Raw genomic sequence first — 16917 nt, forward strand, 5'->3', positions numbered from 1 at the left:
CTGAGTCTTTCAGCCTTTGCGATAATTCAGGAAAAAAAAATTCCACAAATAATTGCTGTCCACCTTCAGTACTCATATCTTGACCACTATGATCAATAAATGTCTCCTCAAAACGAGTAAAGAAATCGGAGACACTCTCATCTTTCTTCTGCTTACACGCAGCTAACTTATCCCAGTTAACACGTAAGGCAGGCATCACCGTCTTCATTAAAGCAATGATTCTACCAGGCAATTGTGCAATCAAATCATCTGGCTTAGCACTACCCACTTGTGCTGTATCTGCGGCAGTTATAGTGGCCCAATTACCACCTAAAGCTTGGTTGAGGTCCTCCCTACGAATCCGAGCCCACACGCTTGTGGAACTACATTCCCCATCAGCATATCAATATCGGCCAAATTCATAATATACGCGTCAACAGTCTGGGACAGCTCTTTATAATATCCAGCAGGATTTTTACTAGGGTAGAGACTGTTTGAGCGCTAATACTTCAGATCGTTTCCAGGGGACATGTACCCATATACGCTGAAAATGAGCAGGGACACGCGGAATATTGCCTGCCTGTGGAACCTCCTCTCTCCATACTGGAGGAACTTCCCTCATAGGATAATGTTTCATTTTCTGTCTAAATGCAGGATCAGGTTCAAGAATAGTCTTAGAAGAAAATAAAGACCTGAAAGTGACAAGTGTCCTTACAGCGTCCTCAACTTCGGAACCCACAATAAGTTCTTTATCAGACTTATCCTGCACGTCCAACATACCCTGAGGAGTTATATCCAACTCCATATTCTCCCATCCTTTGACAAGAATATCACACATTACATTGAAAACATATCTCTGCGTGGGCGCATTCCTTTGGAGAAAGGTACTCAAAATATCGGATACACTATACTGTGGACCACTCATGATCCATTTGTGAGCAAGGGAGTCCAACACAACTCGTTCGTCAGAATCTGGAATTTGACTACGGGATTGCCTTTGAGAAAAAGCAGGAGTCCTATTAAAAGACCCAAAGAAGGGGGAGAAAAGACCAGAAACAGTATCAACGACTGTTTGCGAGTCGGGGAAGAATCAGACAGTATTACTGGAGACAAGGTATTAAGCAAAGGAAGAGAAGGACTAGTCGCGACAAGAGAAACTAAAGATGAAGGACACTGAGGTACAGAAGTTGGTGGCAAAGGAGGAGGGGGTGGCAATGCAGGAAGAGGCAATTGCGGAAGAGCCGGACCAACTGGCTGAACAACAGGTTGCTGGACAGGTGGCAACAATAAGGGTGTATTAGCTCCTGGTACATAAGGCGGAGGCAATCTCAACAAATGGGACATTAAGGGATCTTCGTCAAAATCCTTATTCTGTGGAGAAGTAGGCAACACAGGGTAGTATCTATCTATTGCCATACGTTGTTGTCTGTCTGAGACTTCAATGGCTCGATCAGTCTCATTGTCCTTGAACTGCTGGGCAGCCTGTATAATCGTAATATCCTTCTCTTTTCCATCTCTTTTTGCCTGCTTAATTTCTCTCTGCTTGGCTTCTTTACGCCAAAGGCGGAAAGAGTCAAACATTGCCGGCCGGGCTTTTCTTTTGAACAAAATTGCTTCCAAATTGTCTAATATATCAGGTTCAAAGCTACCATTTTGCAGCCACTGTAAAACACCATCTTTCTTTGTGTATTGGATCATTGCCTCGTTAAAGGCAATGGGGCCAACACCATGTTTAGAATAGAGCTCATAAGTGGGAGTTCCAACCGGAGGAATCGGACATGAGTCCTCGAGCCGGGAATCCCTATTACAACCAAAACAACAAAACTTCCTAAATTTGCTAAAACCGGGCATCTTTAATTCTCTGGCTTGTTTACCAACTTCAAGGGGTGAAAGCAAAGAACACAGCACAAACGTACTCACCCTTTGGCTTCGGCTATTGCAATAGTCGAATAACAAAATTCAAAAACAAAACAAAGAAGTGGGCGCTACCCACGAATACTTAACTAAGTGGTCTTCTCACGCCAACAGAGGTCCGTCTAACGTCTCGCGATACCAGTCATCACCAAAGGGACCAAGGCAAGGCGGCAGTCAGGGCAGCAGTCATCAGCAGCCGTCGGAAAGGAGTAGCCGCGCTGCAAAAGACCTTCGGACCACTTCGACATACAGGGATCGCTTGACGTGGTTCGCGAATCCTCCGGAATTTTTTTGCGAGGCTTCTCACGACCCTCGGGCTGAACCGCTACCACTGAAGCCGCCCCACGTGGGGTGCCAGTTGGAGAACCGGGCCTTATGGGCCAGCCGGCAGCGCAGGGCATGCCTTAAATCCCCTAGTTCACCTGCCATGTCGAACAGAGACACGAGACACTCTGTTGGGCGTAGAAAACCAGGTTTATTAGCTGCAGCTAAGCACAGTTGTTCCAGAAGTACGTGCAAAGTATATTCTGAGGAGACTGCCACTCTAGTCGGTGGCGCACAATCTTTTATAGCACACATATTTACAACGTTTACTCCCTATACATACAAAGCAAGCCAATAGGTGTCCCAAATACGCCACTCTCTCAAACCCCGTGTGTTACCCCTCCCAACAAATTAATCAGTGCTAGTACCGACAATCCAATTTGCAGGTGGCAGGACGTATTTGTGTGCCTCAAAGGATAGTTGTGTAACAAGAGAATACAAGGAGAGAATAGCGACGGCCAGTCGGATAAGATAATGTAAGGAAAGAATAGGAGAAGCCAAATAGTCAGTCGAGACAGGGATCAATCAACCCAGACATGGATTAACGAACTCGGCCAGACCCTGACATCGGTTTCGTAAACAAGGGCAGGGGGTTACTCTTTAACAGAAGAGAAATGTAGCAGCTGAGAAAAGCAAAAACACTCTGTTCGCCGTGCTGCCTGAGTGAGGGCAACACAAAATGGTGACGAGACACAAAATGGTGGCTAAATACGGGACGAAGTCAGAAAGCAAAGAACCTCACGGTTTACACCATCGATGATTCTCAAAAAATCGCCAGTGTCCTTAATGTAGTAATTAAGATCTCTGACCCATGGTGCCAGGAAGGAGGCTATGTAAATATAACAGTTCTCTAGCAGACTATTGATGGAAGCAACAATAGGTCTTCCTGGTGGTCTACCGCCATTTTTATGAATTTTGGGGAGGTGATAAAAAGTAGGGATTGCAGGATATTCACAGAGTAGGAAATTATATTCATCTGTGTCAATCAAACCCTCCTCCCTCCAAGACATTAACAATCAATGGAAAGTCTTGATACAGTTTGCATAGACCACTTTATTGGTTGGCAAATAGAACTCTTTATCTTCGACATAAATATATTACCCTTCACCAAATATCTTTATCTATTGGCTTGAATTTTTCTTCTTCTTCCCACAGTCTATATCATAAGGTAGCAGGCATTTTTTTTTGACTGGGGCATAACTATAGTAGCACACAAAAAAACAGTTTCTCATCAGTGCGGTAGAGTGCACTTGATTGCTAGTAACTATATATAGTAGGTTTTCTTTAAAATTGTCCCATAATAATTAAAACATTTATTGAAAGTTAGCTATTGATTCAGCAGCATTTGAATATTTACTTTTCCTATTGAAATAAAGCATAATGTATTAGAGAAGCAAAATTAGATTAGTATCTGTTTTATTTTTAATCCACACCTCTAAACTGTATGAAGGACATTTGAAGCAGTTGCATCTTACTCAAGTGGAACATTTAGTAAAGTTCTGAAGGGTTACAGCCTTTTTAAAGACTTCATAAGTTTTCTTCTGATGTGAAAAGAATATCTGGTAATTACTTGAGTTACTGTAACTATATTAAGGGCCTGACCGATTGGCTTTGCCAATGCTTGTTATAAAGTGGAGTGAGATTTTATTTGTGTTTTTGATTTTGAGCTTTACACCGTTTTAGTACGTCTAAATGCTTTTGCACTTTTTCTCAAAGTTGACGCTGTTTTCTCTGTGCATAGTGACCAGAGGTTGAACTCAGAATTAAGTGACTGAAACTTTTCACTGGACCTATCAAGATAGTGCCCTTTATTACTTGTGATTGTACAGCCAACTCCAACTGATAAACCACTTTCAAACATAACCCAATCATAGTACCTTACTCCAAATTGACTTTTCCAGATACATCCATGACTTTACTCAGTGTGGAAAAGTCTCTAAACAATCAAGTGTGTAATTCTGCCCTAATTTCATTATGGAAAACTACAGGAATAGTAAAAGACAAAATTCATGCTCTCAGGAAACCCTGGGCGTAGTTTGCTTAGTAGCGCTACACGTAGCTACGCTAAGTTCACTTCGCATTATGCGTAGCTACGCGAACTGCGTAGTGCGGTAGGAAAAATGCTGTTCGCTCTGATTGCAAAGTGTCGGATGCTTATCCGCACTGTGCAATCATTGCAAACAGCATCTTGCACAGTGCAAGCGGTCGTTTTCTGGCGCTTGAGTAGATTTGTACTCGAGCTGCAGCTTTCTCAACGCGGACTGGTAGTTTCTCCTCCAGAGCGGTCGCGAGCATAAGCAACCACTCGCAATGAGAAACCTGGCCTCCCTGCGTTGAGAATGTCGCCGGGAGGTATATTTTCCACGCTTGCAAATGGCAACTTGATGTTGCTGATTGCAAACGAGGAAAAAGTCTCACCTTGATGTTGATTTTGCTCGCTCGCGGTTGCCAACTTGATGTTGAGGACCGCGAACAAGCAAAAAAAGCACGCTAAGCGTTTTTGCACAGTGCTATGTGCAATTTGTGCAGCGCGTAGTAGCGCAAACTACGCACGCTCTGCGAGCATAGCGTAGTACTTCACCCAGGGTTACTCAGTACTTCCTAGGCTTATGAAGGAATTCTGTTAATAACATACCTACCTAAAAACAGCCAACCACTCTCATTCGCAGAACAGCAAGCCACCCAGTCTCTCCTCAACATAGACTTGCACTACTTTCTACATCAGGCTTCTCTAACGAGCACCTTGTGAGCTACTGGTAGCTTTCCAGCTACCTGTAAGTATCTCTTCTATGTCTAGACAACCCTATTAAATTTGAAGCTTTTGCTTGGCTGAAATAATTTATGTATACCAACATTCAGTTTGCATTTGAGATGAAAATATGTTAATTTTCAGAACTCATGAGTTGAAATTTTAGGGAAAATGGCTGATATTTGAGCAATAAATCCAGTGGCATTGAGGAGACTTTTTACAAATGTTATTATCTTGGTATCAGAGGCATTGCACCTAAGTCTGTTAAGTATTACCCATGTAGAGGTATTTCATATTAGCAAAGCCTTTTTTCACATGACTGTTGGCAACCATGCCTGATGTGAGTGCTGGTAGTAAATGTGCATATAGTGGCCACTAATGTATATTATCTGATGATGACACTATTGCAGTGCTAATAATATTAGTACCAAAAGTAGCTTTCATCACAGAAAAAGGTTGTGACCACAGGTCTATATATTAAAGTCAAACTCTCAAAATAAGACTCCCTAAGTCCTCGTTCTCCCAATCCTTCTCTAGAAACTGAATAAATCATGCCATGTAGCATGAAAGATCTATCAGTCAGTCAGTCAGTCAAAAGCTCTTATTTCGATTAATTAAAATCATAAAAGACAATACAGGAAAAAATAATCCTCCACACATTTAAAAGTGAATAAAAAAATAAAATAGTCATTCGATTATTACAATTCATGGGTACACTGTCTGCAATACATTAAAAACATCATATAGAGTATAAAAAAGACCCTTATCCCGCGGCTAGTAAATCCAGTATAAAGTGCATCATTAGGTGTTTCAGGTTAAAACTATAAGCCCCTTTTGACCCAGTTAGATGTTTACATTTGAAGGAGTCTTCTATTATTTACCCGGGCCGAGGCCGCCAAACAGCTGGCTACGCTATACATGACCTGGACAGAAGTAAGCATTTGTAGGTAAATGAGGGCAGGCCTTACTTGTACAAATCCAGCGTCACGCGAGATTAGGTTTAAAAAATGTTTGCACGCCTCTGAATAATGCTCACAGAACATTACCAAATGGAGTGTATCTTGCGTGGAAAACCTGTCACAAGAACATTGTGCTGCGTCTTGGAGTTTCCCCCATTTAAGAAATATACCCAGCGTAAGATGAATAAGGATGAACCGAAATCTGACCAACAAGAAGCGATAGAAAGGCTTGATGACACACATCAGATACGGCTCAATAGATGGGGAAGTTAATAGACCATAAATGCTTCTCACCACTGGTTTTCTTAGCTCCTGCTCCCCCCTTTCCGCCTCCAACAGATTACGAAAGTTGTGTTTAATCCACCCTATATCCTCTTTTTTTTATGCCCTGTGGCAATGAGTATAATTCTGGTCTACCCAGCCTGGCGTATGCCGCTCTAACATACGTCAGCCATGGGACCCTGTCCGCCTTCTCAAGGGCTACACAATCCTTCAGGATCAGGTGGTTAAGAGTTATCTCCTCGTTCAGCCAGGTTTTTGCCCAACAAATCAACGGAGCCATTTTTAGGTGATCCGAGACATAGCCCAGGCCAACTTCAGAGTGTATTGAAAATGTAGGGGATGATTGCGGGAGTGACAGGAGAGTTCTAAGAAACCTGTTTTCTGCAATTTGTATTTTGGGCGAAGCTACATAGCCCCAGATAGCCGCACCATAGGAGGCAATCGCTAAGCACTTGGATTTATAAATCTTTAGCAAGGCCTCCATGGGTCTTGCTCCCATTCTCTTAGAGAAGTTCAGGAGAGCTGTTGCGGATCTTGCTACTACATTACTTTTCAGCTTCAGCTGGGGACCCCAGTTGCCCTTCTCATCAAAGAGAACTCCCAAGTAGGAGAAAAAAGTACCCTCGACAGTTCCCCACCATTACACGTGAAGGTTTTAACCTTAGTATTCCTACGAGCTCCAGCCACCATTACATGGGATTTTTTTATGTTAACTTTTAAGTCCAGGGCCTCCATGAAGCTACCGAAATGATCCAACAGCCTCTGTAAGCTGAGGACCGTGCGGGCAAGTAAGACAGCACCGTCCGCGTACAGGAGGACCGGAGTACCCAATCCCCTATACGTGGAGTATCCAGTGTAGCCACACCCAGGGATTTTTCGAGGGCATTAATATAGATCGTAATGAGAAGAGGGGCCAGTATACAGCCTTGTCTGACCCCCCTCCTAGAACTGAATTGCCCTGTACATCGGCCTTCCCTCATAACCCTGACAGAGGCACAGAGGTCCTGGCGAAGATTACTTAAAAAATTAGTCAAAGATGCATCTAAACCGATTTCACGCAAAATCAACCATAATTTTGAACGGTTAACTAAATCAAATGCCGAAGATAGGTCCATGAAACCCAAATATTAAAATACCTCCTTTGCAACAGTATATTTGCTTATGAGGAGGTGTAGATTTAAACATTGGTCCATGGTACCCCTGTGCTCTCTAAAACCATACTGGAGGTTAGAGAGCCCCCAATCTCTGGAGAATAACTCTGCCCAAGATCTTTACGTTAGAGTCTTACAATGAAATTGGCCTATAACAGGCGGGGTCCCCTCTATTCCCCTTTTTAAAAATAGGGACTATGACAGAGGAGGACCAAGAAGAAGGGAAACCAGCTGTGGATACCGCGTTGAACACATTGGTCAAAATCTTAGACCAAAACTGCAGATACAAAATATACAAATCAGCAGGTACCCCGTCCGGATCTGGAGCCTTATGTCTTGTAGTCTCTCTGATCACCCTTTCTACCTCGGCCGGGTAAAACCTGACCTGCAAAGCATGCCGAGTAGTAGCTATGATGGCAGGCACTGTTCCCGTTGATCATAAATGCTCTTAAAATGTTGGAGCCAACTATCATCAGGAATCACGCAATCCGTGTCTTGGTTCTCCTGTTCCGAGAAGAACGGCTGATTTATAATGGCCCAGAATTTTCTGCTATCCCTTATCACGTCAGTGGATTTTAGATTTTCCCAAGCCTCTTCTTTAATTTGACGTTTGCGTATGCCAATGGTGATTTTATACTCCTTACGGAGATAAGCAACTAGGGCTCTGTTCCTCGGCCTGTTTTTAAGTGCCTTGAGTAGGGCGCCATGCGCCTTTGAACAGTTATTATCGAACCATTTATAGGCCCTCCTTCTATGTATACTATCGCCAACCTCTAAATCTGGCAATCTGCTTGGACACTGCTACATAAGCTTCAACAACGTCGGCTCCTCTAGCAGTGCCATCAAGGTAAATAGCTAAGTTAGCCTCGGTTCTACTAGCAAGCTCCTCGAAAAAGGCTTCTGGGACAACCCTGTTCCATTTGATCTGTCTCCCCTGGTCTGTGGTCGATAAATGCCTAGGCGCCCCCCCTTAGATCATTTTGGTCCCTAGAAACGCCAAGGTCAACTTCCAGAAGAACCGGGTTATGGTCACTGAAGGTTGAGGTCGCTACTATGTAGGCTAATGTTTTGGCCAAAACAACATGGGATAAAAAAATATAATCAATGATGGAATTAGCTCTCCGTCCTATAAAGGTAGGAGATCTCTCCTCTCCCTCACCGATACCTGGTTCAAATAAATTCATATTGGAGAGGAAAACCTCAAGGGCCTCTCCCTCTTTGCTGTGCTCAAAATGGGGGACCCCCCCACAGGGTTTCCCACCGTGAACATCACTGTAACAGTCCCATAAACAAGGGTGTATATTAAAATCTCCCAGAAGTACCACCTCTGGGGCAGAAGACTGATCAAGTTTGTAAACTGACAAAAATTGCTCCAAGGCACTAAGGTGCTCATTCTGAGGTGAGCCCTCCTTGGAATTGTAAACATTGATTATTAAAAATGTATGATGATCAGAAACAGTCCATTCAAATATTAGGAAGTTCTTTGAATCAGTTTCAAGTTTTTTAAAAACACCTGCCAAGTTAAGCGAGAAAAGGACAATCAAACCCCCTTTAGGTCTTCCCACTGTCCCAGGAACAGCGGGGGTGGCAAAACTAAGGTAACCGTCCAGTAAGAAGCAGGACGATGTGTCCCAGGTTTCCTGGAGGGCTAGAATGTTGTGCTGCCTTATTAACTCCATCCAAATCAGATCTGTGCATTTGGGTCTAATACCAGCCACGTTCCAGGTCAAACCTTTACATGAAGGTGTCTGGGCTCCTGACTAAGCCCTCAACTCTGCCAATCTGGGAGGTAGTCAATCATTCGACTCCATTGGAGACAGGGGAGAGAAACGATTTGAAAGACCTATCTCTAGAGTGGATTGACCACCGTGATGAGGAACTGATGATTTAATGGAAGGACCCCATTCCACCCTCCGTGACATCTCCTTTGTGGACATTTGCTGTGGGGTATTGTTAGCCTGGTGAAGTGGCGTCTGCAAACTGGTATGAGGGGGACCTTCCCGGTAAGAGACCGAAGAGTTACCTATTGACCTGACTGGCCTAACTTGGGGGTAGAAAAACTCAAGGGAGAGTGGTCTAATACCCTTGCTCGTCAGATCTGAGGAATCCCAAAACAATCGCTCAGCACTAAACTGATTGTTAAAATTTACCACTACGCAATCCCCTGGAATGCATTTTGGACAGCACCCAACCCAACTAACCCTCCTTGCCATAATGACAGAACTTGTAATATCAGCACCTCCACTACTAAACTGGGAACACCACTGCCTAGCCAAAAACATGAGGTCATGAGTTGTTCCGTTAAAGCCAGCCTTTGCTGGGGGGACCCCAGTAAAGACAGCCACTAGAGGGGCTGCCTTCGGGGGCAACTCCAGATAGCTGTCCCTTTGTGGGACCGGCCTGTGACCTTCTATACCGTTGTCCCTCCTGTTGCTATCTCCGGCGTTGATACTCCCGTCCCATTCCTCATGGACCCCCGCCCATCCAAAGCTCCCACTTTTACCGGGCATCTTTCCCTTAAGGCTTCTGGGGCCTTGTTCAAAGTGTTAACCAAAGACTCATTAACCATTGACTTTTGAGAGTGAGCCAAAATCCCCTTTTGACTTGTCTGTTGTTTGAGAAAAGCATCAATTTTATCACATTTACTCAATAGTCCCGCTACACAAACGTTCAGTGTGTCCACAATATCTTTCGCAATGGTCACAAGTGCGGGCTCGACTCGAGATGTGAACAGGTCTTCTATGATTTTGCCGATAAGGACCCTTAGGCTAGCGTCCATAGGGTTAGCCTTACCCGTTGTGTTTTTCCTCCTAGATGGTTTTGTCATTAGCCTTCGCTTGTGAATATGCTTAGGTGGGGAAACAAGTGGGGTTATGTCCTTTTGAGGAGCAGGATGGTGCAAGGGTCCTGACGGGGCTATCTGGGAGGGGGTTTTGTGATCACAATTGTTGGTTCCAAAGGGACACTCGGGTTGTAGTCAATTTCAAGTGCTGGATCAGTATTGGCAGGTCCCAACCCCAGTTCTTTCTCAGCACTCGCAATTTCTTTTGTTAAGACCCCCACAGCTGAAGTCAAATATGAGATTATTGATTCCGATTTCCTAGGAATCTTAGCGTGTTTACCTTCGTGTTCGCCCCGAAAAAGCTGCTTTCTCTTACCCATAGCGGATATTAGTGGGGTGGCCCAGCCCGGCTTCTGCCGTCCTCGGACGGCCTCACATGGCCCGCCCTTTGCCCGGGCTTTCCCCGGCTCGTTCCATGTCGCGGAGGTCAGTGTCAGCTAAATACTCCTCCTGGTGCTTTAGCCGCGTCGATTAGGCGCGCCGCCGCTGAGGCTGCCGGGAGATGTAGTCCCGGGGCGGCGGCAACGCTGGTGGTGGTGCCTGATGACACCTGGCGATGGTGGCTGCAAGGTAAGCCCCCCAAGGAAAGTGGGCTTGCTGGTAGCGTTTAGCATGAGGCTTCTGCCTAGGTCCCCCGCTCCACCGAGGTCAGTGTCAACGAAATACTCCTCCTGGCGCTTTAGCCGCGTCGATTAGGCGCGCCGCCACTGAGGCTACCGGGAGCTGTAGTCCCAGGGCGGCGGCAACGCTGGTGGTGGTGCCTGATGACTCCTGGCGGTGGCGGCTGCAAGGTAAGCCCCCCAAGGAAAGTGGGCTGTGCTGGTAGCGTTTAGCGTGAGGCTTCTGCCTAGGTCCCCCGCTCCACCGAGGTCAGTGTCAGCTAAATACTCCTCTTGGCGCTTTAGCCGCGTTGATTAGGCGCGCCGCCGCTGAGGCTGCCGGGAGATGTAGTCCCGGGGCGGCGGCAACGTTGGTGGTGGTGCCTGATGACTCCTGGCGGTGGCGGCTGCAAGGTAAGCCCCCCAAGGAAAGTGGGCTGTGCTGGTAACGTTTAGCGTGAGGCTTCTTCCTAGGTCAAATCAGCAGCAATCATAAAATTAAAAGGTCCTCCCTACTTTAACAAATACGAGAACAACTTAAAAGCACACTAAGAAAACCCCTTTTCAAGCTCACTTGGCCGATGTATGTGTACATCTTGCCAGGTGTACGTTGATTCCTGCACTATAATTCAAATCAGAATATTCTCAGTTCATCAAACACTCCGCCCAATCCAAACTTTCTAAATTGTGGCTAACTGACACAGCGACTTCTTGAAATTGTAAGGAGACCCTTTGTAACTCTGAACATATGCGTTTGAGCTGTAAATATATCACACTCTTCTGGGATAGAGTTGCCTCATACCTCAAGGACATCTTCAGAAACAACATCACTCTTGACTCTGGAGATTCTAGCGGCTGCAGCTTCACTGAATCTCCTAAACACAGACTTAATATTGGTGGAAGTGTTAATAGCCACTTCCATAAAATAGCATGGTGGAAAACCTCCAATCATATCTCCTTACATGCCTGGTGGCCGTGGGTAGTCTATTGTTGAGGTGCATGCAAATAATTCCAAACTCCACAATATATTTTTGTCGACTCTTCTCAGATATGCAAAACCCAAAACAAATTCCTTCAAAAACTAAAACCTCCATGAATCTTCAAGCCTACATCCTTCACAACTTTATTTCAGAGGAACTCTTTCTCTCTCTCATAAATTCCATCCTGGAAGTGGTAGGAAAGGTGCTCCAGCCAGTGGCTGGTGTATCGCACATTCCATGATGGGAAGGAGAAGAGACCACACCCAGATTTGCTGTGGTTTCAAGGGATGGGCTTTCTGCACTGGGAAATTGTGTTCCAAAGGAGGAAAAATGTGTATATGAGTAAGAGGCTCCATTCTACCTATGTGGAATTTAACCAAATATAACATTCCACACAGATGAAATAGAACCGTGTGGGGCATTCACAGTAATACACCTGGAAAGCTTCACAATGTGAAGATTTCCAGGTGTACTACTACAGATATTGGTGAATATAAAAAAAAGGAATTCTTCATATGTACCTAGGTACGCTCTTATGGGTACAGATTTACTTCTTACTTTGTTAATAAGACGTCTTTAAGTATTTTTCGCAAGAGCCCCTGCATAAACACTTGATGATGAATAGTGGTGAATGTCTTGGGTTTACTCAAATAAGGCTCTGAGGTTATTAGCCTTTTAATATACTTTATGTACGGTGATGGGATAGTTTAACTTTAAAGGATCGGTAGCAAGAACATTCTAGGGCAAACACTATCTACTCTCCCTTGGTCCCTTCAATGGCTGACACTCTTTCATGTTTACTTTGTTTTATGAAGTACATGCAATCTTAATACACAACAATTCTCTACCATACACTATGCATATTAAGCAAATGATTATTGATAACTTCATCATAGAAGCTGTATCACTGTAAAGTTTGGCTTTATTCATGACTTACTACAATGATAATATTTTAATGTGTTCTTTGATCTCACACTTCTAGTGCCTATAGCGATTGCCCCCATGGCAAAGGATGTGGACAGCCTAGCCCTGTTCATGAGATCCCTCCTGTGTGACGAAATGTTCCTCCTGGACCCTACCGTGCCACCTCTTCCCTTCAAGGAGAAGGTAAACAGACTGATACATTTAGTCATACAAATTTTAAAAAAGCACTAAATACTGATTATTATCTGATTTGCGGATTCAGAAAATAAAAAGAATGGCTTTAACTTTCCTTGTGAATTCAAAATTGTCAAGATTATATGTCACAACTGGGATGGAATGTAAAGCTTGGATTACAACTGTGTAAGAGTTGATTTAAAATTAAAAAAAAACAACACAGCACTTGGTGAGGAGAGACAACTTTTGAATTAACCGGACCCTGTGGACAAGTGAAGGTAATTGGTGAAACCTTTAGGAATCACTGTTGAAGACCTAGTGACAGAGAGAAATACATAATGTTCTGATAAAAAATTGGGAGCAAGTTGTGTGGATAAGGGATGTTATTTTTGTGCAGAATTATTCTACTAGTGGAAGAACTTGCAGAGCAACATGACTTTTTCAGTCTCACCTAAGACCACTCTTGCTCTGTGATTTGCAAGATCCTTTATTTTACTGAAAGTGGGCTTCAAGCCCCCCTTTACTTACAGTTGGTTGGCTCCACTGCCACTCCCAATTCTTTGCTTCTTACTGGGCAGCTGCCGTTAGCTTCCTTCCTCTTCCTGTTTTTGTCCATCCCCTGGGCGTATGGGCACATTACATTCCCTGCTTGCTTATCTAGGCGCTACTTATTCTTGAGTGTAAGTAATCGAGCAGTGAGCATCTTGTCACCTGGCTCAGTCATGTATTTCTGTCCCTTCCTTGTTGGCTTTGCCACCGCCCTACCCACCGCTATCCATTTTGGCCTTGCCCTATCCCTCCCACTGTTCATGTTGACTTTGCCCTCTCAATCCGTCCCACTGTCCTTGTTGTCATTTCCTGCTCTCTCTCCCTCTCTACATACTGGCTTTGTCCCCTCCATTGTCCATGTAGACTTTGTCCCATACCTCCCACTGTCTGTGTTGCCTTGCCCCAGCCTTCTTTCATACTGCTGCCCAAGTTGCTTCGTCCTCATTCTCCCTCCAGCTGTCCATATTGTCTTGCCCCCACCCTCATTTCCTCTGTCCATATTGCATTGTCCCCAACCTGAATCCCTCTGACCCATATGCGTTGCACTCCCGCCAGCCTTAAAAAAGTTCTATCAAGCGAACACCGCTGGCAGCGTTTTCCTCCCTATCTGCCCTCTTTGTTTCTTTCCCTCTCCCTCGGTGTTGCAAATTGCCCAGCCCTCCCTCTTGCCAGCAATAATAAAAAGTACCTTTGCACAGTTAGCACTGGCCATGTCTTAGTCCTTTTTTAAAACTGTATGCATGCTGCATTGCAGCCGCACTGCTGTGCATGTCTAAATAATTTGCATAAGCCCAATATCAGGCATAGGTGAGACCTGGTGCCTTTGCGAATGCTTTTCGAGGTTAAAATGGTATTAACTAGTGAAGAAAACGATGGACTGCTGAGAAGCAGCAGTTAATGAGATGAATACTGCAGAACTGAGGTTGGGCCTATGTGCAATAGTTTAAAGTGACCTATGCGATGGAACGAAAACACAGATGTGGATTGCATGTAACACATTGACTATATTGTCCGAAAGTTATCATTTTCACCCTGATCATTCCAATTATTTGACTAATTCTGATGATAACCAACTCTGATTGTGCCCTGGGCTCTGCTAACCAGATCCAGGGCCAGTGCTCTGTGTTAAAGGTAAATGGTAATTGGGTGTAATTACAATTGGTATGTCACCTTACCTGTAAACCCCTAGTATATGGTAGGGCATGTAGGTTTTAGAGGCACAGCAGATTTGGAGGCCCATTACTAGTATGGCACTCCACAGACCACCGGATTCATGGGGGGGCGGCGGGATCCCGACCACTCTATTATGATTAGGGCGGTAGGACCACCTTTGTTCTGCTCCCTGCAGGAAAATGCTGTTCCCTGGCGGTGTTGTGGCAGTCTCGAGGCTGCAATATGCTTGGCAGGACTGCTGCAGTCGTGTCAAGAATAATCTGAGTTTTCTTTCTGCCAGTGCTGTCTTTGAGGTTCCTTCTCCATGAACATCATGATAGAGAGTAAACAAAGGGCCCCTGTGCCAACTCCTCATGGAGATGCATGGAGGGAGGCACAACATATGCTCCCCTGTGTGCATGCACCCCAGTTTCTGCATGCATGAACATTTCAGCCTGTGCCATGCAGGAACTCTTTTGGCGTTCCCATTATGATGCCCATTTCCCGAGGCACTGCCATGGGAAATGCCAAAAACCGGCCTGCCAAACAGGAGGGAACCCTAATCTGACTACAGCTTTGGCAGTGCTGCGGCAGGCAGGACCCGGCGCCACACCACAAAAGCTGTTATCAGGACCTTAATATACTTAAGTGTGCACTGTTCAGTTGCCTGCTGTCAATTTAAAGGCAGCCCTTCTTTGCAAGCTGCTTTTAAAATTAAATTATATGCAGGTTCAACTTTGGAATTAAAGTCACTTCTAAAGTCTAGAACTACCTTATTTTTTCATATGTCTATCCTAAGGTCTCCTCTAAGGGCCCGATGAGGAGTCTGGCAGTCCCCGAACCTCCAGACTCGTGGTGGCATGGCAGTGGTGGTCTATACATCACAAAAATTGCAGTGCACACCTTTGTTCGTATGTTTATTCCTTCATTTCTCCCAAATCATTTTAAACTTGCTCTTTTTAGCGTGCTCCCCGAGTTGCGTGATCTACCCTGGTACCACGCTGAGTTAAACATCATGCATAGAAGGAGCGAAGTTTCACTCTTGAACCAGGTGCCCAGCTTTAAATTGGGGTTATCCCACTATTTTTGTCACAATTTTCCAATCCTTGACGAAAATGAATCACCGTACCCCAACATGTTTGTTCAGTTTCATTTATTTTCTTTGTTTCATTCACATGTGAAAAGATTATGAGTTTTACTGCTTCTCATGATCCAGATATGCTCATCCAAGCCTTTTTCTGGTCACGCCTAAACTCATAAAAACATCCTCAGTAGCAAATCATGTTATACCCAATGCATTTCGGGCTGTTCATAAGCCCTTTTTCAGGGGTTCACTACAATAAAAGAATATTGCAATTAGAATATGGCTTCATGCCCTGTGGCTGACAGCAAATATGTTTAAAAAACCAGTCTTATTACCCCAAATGTTGACAGCATTTTCCCTCTAAAACAAAGCATAATGCTACCGCGACAATGCCTGAAAAACCACCATTCTTCCACTTCGAGTTTTAAACTTTCCCCAAATGTAACATCACAGTTCTGCACTTATCCATGTTATCTGCTTCATATTACCTATTGTTTATCTACCATATCTTATCCCTGATTTGCTCATACCTACATTGCTTCTTGCCACATCTTTCCCTTTCACAACGGTTCCCTTCGTAAAACAGTACTGCTCAGCACATCGTAACTCCCCTCTGTTTTAAATCATGTGACATCACCCTTCTTCTGGGATTAACCTATCACCACCTGTTTTTAATCATCAATCACAGTGTAATGCCTTGTGAACTTCATGACCCATAATGCACCTCTTCTTGCATAACCGTCTATCCACCACCGCACTGGCAGTCCGGCAGCCCAATCACAAGTAGGCTGGTCAGACCACCCTTGGACTGCGGACGCCACCAGGGAACCACCATTCCCTGGAGGTGGGTTGGTGGTCAGAGGCCGCAGGGACCATGTGAGGTGTTCCCATTGTGGTGCCTTCAACAGTTTTTAAAAGAGGCACCACCATGAGAACACCACACTGCTACACTACAAATAACTTGTAATCTGGTTGGGTGGCAGCGGCGAGTCTTAGCGCTGTAGGAGCGCAGCAGTGGAGTACCGTCGTCCCCCGCATCACCAAAACTCGTAGTCTGGCCCTGAGGTTTTCAGGGGTACGGTGCCTTGTACTTATAAGAATCGGCATTTAAAAAAGATGCTTTATATGCCCATGTGGGGAAAAACTGCCAATTCCATTTGTCATTTTTCCCCTTTATAGTACTCCATAGACTAACATGGGAATGCTTTAATATAGTAAATCTTACTTATAAGAGTTAGCTGAAAATATACTTCAA

At 44.6% G+C, this 16917-nt stretch overlaps 1 protein-coding gene across 1 annotated transcript in view; it reads left to right on the plus strand.

Annotated features, from left to right (window-relative positions):
• LOC147747110 (vitamin D3 hydroxylase-associated protein-like) overlaps positions 1-16917 on the plus strand; it is a 394497-nt gene that overhangs the window by 238581 nt on the left and 138999 nt on the right. Inside the window, exon 7 of the mRNA XM_086952361.1 lies at positions 12762-12886. Coding sequence (XP_086808487.1) covers positions 12762-12886 — 125 coding nt within the window. The remainder of the gene's footprint in view (positions 1-12761; positions 12887-16917) is intronic.

This window comes from Lissotriton vulgaris, chromosome 1_1, assembly GCF_964263255.1.
Source record: "Lissotriton vulgaris chromosome 1_1, aLisVul1.2, whole genome shotgun sequence".
Classification (NCBI taxonomy): domain Eukaryota; kingdom Metazoa; phylum Chordata; class Amphibia; order Caudata; family Salamandridae; genus Lissotriton; species Lissotriton vulgaris.